The following is a 7,539-nucleotide window of genomic DNA, read 5'->3' as shown; positions in this document are numbered from 1 at the left end:
GCCAAAAAAAAAAACATTTAAGTCACATTTTTTGGGGGAAATTTATTTTTTAAAATCAGAGACCAGGAACAGCTATTTTACTTTGAAAGGGAAGTAAAAACAATAGAACAGCAACAACGTAAAATGAAAACTGGGTTCCCACGGTCATGGAAATACTGGAAAACTCATGGAATTTCAGTCTGTTTCACACAGCTCCAGCGTTCTGTTAAATTCTCATGAAGTTATAAAGATTATTTGTGAACGTCTGCACCTTTTTTTGTTTAAAAGAGACGACAATAAATGCACTGACAGGATTTAGAATGTTTAAAAACTATAATCCCAAACCATAAAGTGAGTGGAAAGAATTAACATTTCAGATTTATCCCTAAAAGTCTGATCAGTTCTACACATGTAGGTGCTGTAAAGTCATGGAAAATTCACTTTAGATCTTGAAAAAATCATGGGAAAGTTTTGAAATTTTGTCGGTGAAAAAGAGGGAGAAATCTGTGAATCTGTGTGTCATCCGTTCATTCGTTTTTCAAAATAAAAACGAAAATGAGAAAATGAAAAAACAACTATTTTTTTTATTATTTGTCTCCAAAACCAAAATAAAACAGATAATGATTCGTTTTTTCAGTTTTCAATTTTGTGTTTAAATGAAAAAAGGAAAAAAAATGGATAATGAACTAAACCAGGACTAAAACCAGGACTAAAACAGGACTAAAAACAGGACTAAGACCAGGACTAAACCAGTCAGTTCCAGTCTTGGTCCTGGTCCGGGTCTGAGTCCTGATCACCCAAAAGTCTACACGGGCGCACCTTCAGGCCTGTCCTGGTTCAGTCCTGGTTCAGTCCTGGTTTAGTCCTGGTTTAGTCCTGGTTTAGTCCTTTATCCATTTTTTCCATTTTTCATTTAAACACAAAATCAAAAACTGAAAAAAACAAATCATCTGTTTTTTCATTTTGGTTTTGGAGACAAATAATGAAGAAAATCATTTTTTGGTTTTCTTATTTTTAGTTTTATTTTGAAACACAAATTAACAAACGACACACGGACTTTACTGAACTCTCCATCTCGCTCCAAATCACTAAATCCATCCAATTCTTCATCCTCGTGTCACTTCTGAACAACTCCGACAACTCGACATAAATCCAACTTTTAACTTTTTTTATTTTCTTCATTACAGTTCGAGATTTTTTTTCTCACAAATTTCTCTCTCACTCTAAACTTTTATTTCTGCTGCTCGATTTCCGTTTTCGGCTGCAGATACTGACACGCGAGACTAGAGCGCCCCCTGTCGGCTTCAGCGTGAAAATAACAAACACCTGGAATTATTTATTTGAATATTTGAGTCACGGGAAACGGCCAAAACATGAAAAAAAAGCCACTTATAGTCTGAAAAATACGGTACACGGCGACTTGACAAACTGATTGTGTTGTGATAGTGCTCTGAAGGGGGAGTGACTTAGCAAAGAGTGAAGGAGATACTCAAAACTGAAATGTATAAAAGTCGTTTTGGGAGAATCAAATCGTCAAATCCCCCGTTTAAAATATTCACAATTTTCCATTTTGGTGCAGACGTGTTTTGGTTTTTTCAGGATGTCGCTTTTACAGTTTTTTTTGGTTTTCGTTTGCGTTTCTTTTTTTTTTAGATTTTTACCGGTTTATTTTCCGAGGTGTGCGTCTGGTTCGTGTGGATTTTATCGTTTTCCCGCTCTGCTCGCCGTTTGTCTCTCTGTCTCCGGACCTTTACCCTCCCGCCTGGATTCCCGCAAAAACAGCTCCAAAAAAAACGCCGGTTCTGTTCTTCTCGTCCTGGAGAATTCGGGAATGTTTTTGGTTTTTGTTTGTGTTTTTTTTTGTTTTTTTCGCCAAAGCTGTTTGGTGGACAGAGATCTCAGTTTTGGACACCAGCTTTCAGCCTTAAGCCCCTACCTCTTCCCTCCAGGACGTCCAACACTTGCACAGAAAAGCGACGGCGGCGTTTGGGACTTTGGTGTTTTTTGGAGGTTTCAGTGCCTGGTTGATGATGACTACTTTAAACTGATTTGATTTGAGAAGCGCCGGGTCAGGTCAGGTCTTGGTCTCGGTCTTGGTCTGGGTCCAGTTCTGGGTCCGGTTCTGGGTCTGTTCGGACTGGACGGTGAATGATTTTAAGTGAGGTTTTGGGAGAAGGTGAGACGTGTTCATGCTCTACGGGAAAATCTGCTTGAATAAATAAAAAAAAAAGTCATGATTCCAACTTTATTGTGTTTTCTCCTTTTATTATGACGACAAAGTCCTGGTTTAGACCTGGTTTAGTCCCGGTTCAGTTCTAGTTCAGTCATGGTTTAGTCTTGGTTTAGTCTTGGTTTAGTTTTTACTTAAATCCTGGTTTAGACCTGGTTTAGTCCTAGTCTAGTCCTGGTTTAGACCTGGTTTAGTCTCAGTTTAGACCAGATTAAGTCCGGGTTTGGTCCTGCTTCAGTCCTGATTTAGCCTTGGATTAGTTTTTTCTTAAATCCTGGTTTAGTTCTGGTTTAGCCCCTACTTTAGTCTTGATTTAGTCCTAGTTCAGTTCTGGTTTGGTCCTTTTTAATTCTGGTTTAATTCCTGGTTTTAGTTCTGTTAGGTCCTAGTTTAGTCCTAGTTTAGTCCTGGTTCAGTCCTGGTTTAGTTCAGGCGTAGTCCTGGTTTAGTCCTGGTTTAGTCCTGGTTTAGACCTGGTTTAGTCCTGGTTTACTTCAGGCGTAGTCCTGGTTTAGTCCTGGTTCGGTCATGGTTTAGTCCTGGTTTAGTTCAGGCGTAGTCCTGGTTTAGTCATGGTTTAGTCCTGGTTTAGTCCTGGTTTAGTTCAGGCGTAGTCCTGGTTTAGTCCTGGTTCGGTCCTGGTTTAGTCCTGGTTTAGTCCTGGTTTAGTTCAGGCGTAGTCCTGGTTTCCTGTTTAGTCCTGGTTTAGTTCAGGCGTAGTCCTGGTTTAGTCCTGGTTTAGTTCAGGCGTAGTCCTGGTTTAGTCCTGGTTTAGTCCTGGTTTAGTTCAGGCGTAGTATCCCCACATGAACACGGCGGCCATCATCATGATCAGCGCGTTCACGTTGACGACGATTTTAAACTTCGGGTTTTCGCTGATGTCGGGCAGCGGAGGCTTCTCATTGGTCGAGGGCTCCGAGGGGCGGACCTTAGAGCCGCCGCCGCAAAACCGACCAATCACAGCGCAGATCCCGGACTCCTCTTCCTCATCCACAACTGAAGAAAACAGAAGACAACGATTAAAAACAGAAACATCGAGCGGCGTCTGAACACGTCTGATGCAGGGTTTTTATTTCCTAAGGTGAGACATGTCAGTGCCACAGCCGCCCTGGGGCAGACTGATGTGGCTGCTTTTCTGCACCTTCAGCTCGTCACCACAGACCAGACACACACAGCTACAGCCCATCTAATGGTGCGTTCAATTATCCGTCCGTCTTCCACTCAGATCTCGGACGTCACATCCACACTTCAGGAGTTTAGTTTTATTTCGCACATTTGACGTCTCGGTCTGGTCCTGATCCACGTCCGGAGACTCAGACCGACAACAGACCGACAACAGACCGACAACAGACCGACATTGTAAAGTGAGCACATGTTCAGGTTGTTCCTTTAATAGATGCATCAAGAATTTCAGACTTCTGGTCATGGTGCAGGTCAGACTGAGAAGGATCCTCCGAAAAAGTGAACATCAAACCTCCATAATCTGTGTATCGTTCGTTCATTAGTTTTTCAATATAAAACCAAAAATAAAAAAATGAAAAAACAACAGTTTTCTTCATTATTTGTCAGATAATGATTTGTTTTTTCAGTTTTCGATTTTGTGTTTAAATGAAAAGTAGAAAAAACAGGTAATGGTCGTTTCCTGTTTACGTGACTTCAGTGACTGTGATGTCGGACTGAACCAGGACTGATCCAGGTCCAGGACCAGAGCAGGACTTCGAGCTTTGACTCCGAGCCTCCGCGGGTCCGAGCCTGCTGTGGGGTCTGGTCCCGGTCTCAGTCCTGGTCTGGTCCCGGGCTCAGTTCTGATTTCAGTCCCGTCTGGTCCTGGTCTGGTCCTGGACCTGGATCAGTCCTGGTTCAGTCCGACATCACAGTCACTGAAGTCACTTAAACGGGAAACTGTCGTTTTCCGTTTTTTCTACTTTTCATTTAAACACAAAATCAAAAACTGAAAAAACGAATCATTTTCTGTTTTTTCATTTTGGTTTTGGAGACAAATAATGAAGAAAATCTTTGTTTTTTTGTTTTCTTATTTTTGGTTTTATATTGAAAAACAAATGAACGAATGACACACAGATTCTCCATGTTTGTTTTCCCAGTGGGATGTGTTTATTGTCAAAGTCGATCTTTTCAAGTCTTTTGAACCATTTCACTTTTGTTTCTGGTTCTGATATTGTCATATTTTAGTTTTGGGATTCGGACATTGTAATTGTGTGGTTGTTGGATCCTAACAGTGGAAAACAACTCGAGAAATGTGTTTGTGAACTTCATAAATGCAAAAGTGAATCAGATGTGTGTGACTCAAACCTCTGTTCAAACTGTTTCTCTTCCCAACGGAATTGAAAAATAGTGAAAGGTGAAGGTGATGGGCAGGAATTGATCCACAGGAAGAACCAAAAAAGGAAAACATTTGTCTGACTAAGAAATCATCCTGAGTTTACAGAGAACATTTTGTATGTGGAGCGACAACAAAGCAAAACTCTGATCTCTCGTTCAACCTCGGTTATGAATTTAAAAAGTCAACAACAAAGTGAAAGTCTCCAACTGTTCACCAAGAAACACCTTCCACTGCAAAGAGACCAAGACGTGATGTTTCTGTAAAACCACAAGAACAAGAAAGTGCAGCTCAGTCTGTTTGTCTTCTGCTCCTCTACATTAACAAACGGGATTTTGTTTTGTTGTCGCTCTTTGGCAGGTTTGTTCTGGTGGTTCTGACCTGGTTCAGTCTGGTTCTGGTTCTGGGTCTGGTTCTGGTTCTGGTTCTGGTCGTCTTCAGTTTGGTCCAGGTCGACTCTCGGTTCTTTGGAGTTCCTCAGACTGAAGACCAGACGATGCAGCTGAGACAAAACAGAAACATGGAATTAAAATATTATTATAAATCTGAAAACCCACAGAAAAAAAAGCAGAACTGATTTGATTTAATTTACAGAAAAATCACAGTCATTTTTTGTACATTTCTGTTTTTTATCCTTGATGAAAAAACAACAGAAAAATCCATTGAACAAGTAAGTACTGGTCTAGTCCTGGTTTAGTCCTGGTCTGGTCCTGGTCTCGGTCCTGGTCTGACATCTCGGTCTCAGCTGTCAGTCCTGGTCCCAGTCCTGGTCCTTGTGTCACGTGTCAGTCCTGGTCTCGGTCTCTGTCCTGGTCCTGGTCTCACATGTCGCTCCTGGTCTCTCGTGTCTGGTCCTGGTCTCGGTCCTGGTCTTGTCCTCGGTCCTGGTCCTGGTCTGGTTGGTGTCGGTCCTGGGTCTGGTCTGGTCTCCTGGTCTCGGTCCTGGTCTCGTGTCGGTCTGGTCCTGGTCTCTGTCGGTCTCTGGTTCTGGTCTGGTCTGGTCCTGGTCCACGTGTCGGTCCTGGTCTGGTCTGGTCCTGGTCTGGTTCTGGTCCTGGTCCGGGTCTCACTGTCGGTCCTGGTCTGGTCCTGGTTGGTCCTGGTCTGGTCCTGGTCTCACGGTGGTCTGGTGGTCCTGGTCCTGGTCCTCTGGTCCTGGTCTCGGTCCTGGTCTGGTCCTGGGGTCCTGGTCCCTGGTCCTCTTGGTCGGTCCTGGTCTGGTCCTGGTCCTGGTCTCTGGTCTGGTCCTGGTCTGGTCCTGGTCCTGGTCTGGTCCTGGTCCTGGTCCTGGTCGGTCCTGGTCTCACGTGTCGTCCTGTCGGTCCTGGTCTGGTCCTGGTCGGTGGTCCTGGTCTGGTCTGTGGTCTGGTCTGGTCCTGGTCTGCTGGTCCTGGTCCTGGTCTCACGTGTCGTCTGGTCCTGGTCTGGTCCTGTCCTGGTCGGTCCTTCGGTCTTGGTCCTGGTTCTGGTCCGGTCCTGGTCCTGGTCCTGGTCTGGTCTCTGGTCTGGTCCTGGTCCTGGTCTGTCTGGTCTGGTCCTGGTCCTGGTCTGGTCCTGGTCTCGGTCCTGTCTCACGTGTCGGTCTTGGTCTGGTCCTGGTCCTGGTCTGGTCGGTCCTGTCTCACGTGTCTGGTCCTGGGTCTGGCTCTGGTCCTGGTCTCGGTCTCGGTCCTCACGTGTCGGTCCTGGTCTGGTCCTGGTCCTGGTCTGGTCGGGTCCGGTGTCCGGTCCTGGTCCTGGTCCCTGGTCTGGTCCTGGGTCTCGTCTCACGTGTCGGTCTTGGTCCTGGTCCTGGTCGGTCTGGTCTGGTCCTGGTCCTGTCGTCCTGGTCTGGTCCTGGTCTGGTCTCCTGTCCTGGTCTGTCCATCGTCTGGTCTGGTCCTGGTCTGGTCCTGGTCCTGGTCCTGGGTCCTTGGTCGGTCTCACGTCGGTCCTGGTCTGGTCCTGGTCTGGTCCTGGTCTCGGTGGTCTGGTCTCGGTCACGTGGTCTCCTGGTCTGGTGGTCTGGGTCCTGGTCACACGTGTCGGTCTTGGTCTGGTCCTGTCTGGTCTGGTCTGGTCTCAGTCGTCTGGTCTGGTCTCTGGTCCTGGTCCTGGTCCCTGGTCCTGGTCCTGGTCTGTGTCTGGTCTGGTCCTGGTCCTGGTCCTGGTCTCGGTCTCACGGTCTCACGTGTCCTGGTCTTGGTCTGGTCCTGGTCCTGGTCTGGTCCTGGTCCTGGTCCTGGTCTCGGTCTCACGTGGCGGTCTTGGTCTGGTCCTGGTCCTGGTCCTGGTCCTGGTCTGGTCCTGTCTCTGGTCTCACGTGTCGGTCTTGGACGGGTCTGGAGCTGTAGCTGATGATCAGGACCAGGAGGCAGGTGCAGGAGAAGAGCAGGATTCCGAAGTGGAGGTAGTGAACTCCACAGATGATCCGAGGACATCGGGACGGGAAGACGCACGAGCCGGTCCCGAACCAGAACTCCGGGATCATCCGGGACAGACCCATGACGAGACCCCCCATCAGGCCCCAGAACGCCCCCTGCAGGAAACACACAGACGGAGGAAACACACGGAAAACATCAGACCCGGAAAACACACGCCCCTGAAAACACCCCCTGCAGGAAACACACGGAAAAACCATCAGACCCAGAACGCCCCCTGCAGGAAAAACGCATCAGACCCAGGGAAAACACACGGAAAAACCATCAGGAACGCCCATCAGATGCAAAATCATTATTCAGATAAATCTAAAAACCGACAGAAAAAAAGCAGAACTGATTTTGTTTTGATTTGATTTAATTTACAGAAAAATTACAGTAAATTTTGTAGATTTCAGTTTTGTTTTTTGTTTTTTTATCCTTGATGAAAAAACAAGGCACTGAAATTTAATTTCAGGTCCGGGCCTGGTCTCACGTATCGGTCCTGGTCCTAGTCCTGGTCTGGTCCTGGTCTCGGTCCTGGTCTCACAGGTCAGTCCTGGTCTCTGGTCTCGGTCCTGGTCTCACGTGTACGA

At 46.4% G+C, this 7,539-nt stretch overlaps 1 protein-coding gene across 1 annotated transcript in view; it reads right to left on the bottom strand.

Annotated features, from left to right (window-relative positions):
* Positions 1-2,996: 2,996 nt before the first annotated feature.
* The window catches only part of LOC110174954 (sodium/glucose cotransporter 2-like), a 24,978-nt gene continuing 20,435 nt past the window's right edge, over positions 2,997-7,539 (bottom strand). Inside the window, 3 exon segments of the mRNA XM_055166941.1 lie at positions 2,997-3,205; positions 4,929-5,049; positions 6,850-7,065. Of these exon segments, the coding sequence (XP_055022916.1) occupies positions 2,997-3,205; positions 4,929-5,049; positions 6,850-7,065 (546 nt within the window).

This window comes from Boleophthalmus pectinirostris, unplaced genomic scaffold, assembly GCF_026225935.1.
Source record: "Boleophthalmus pectinirostris isolate CB_2022bp ecotype Guang Dong unplaced genomic scaffold, ASM2622593v1 HiC_scaffold_9, whole genome shotgun sequence".
NCBI lineage: Eukaryota > Metazoa > Chordata > Actinopteri > Gobiiformes > Gobiidae > Boleophthalmus > Boleophthalmus pectinirostris.
This window is presented reverse-complemented; position numbering and strand designations above follow the sequence as displayed.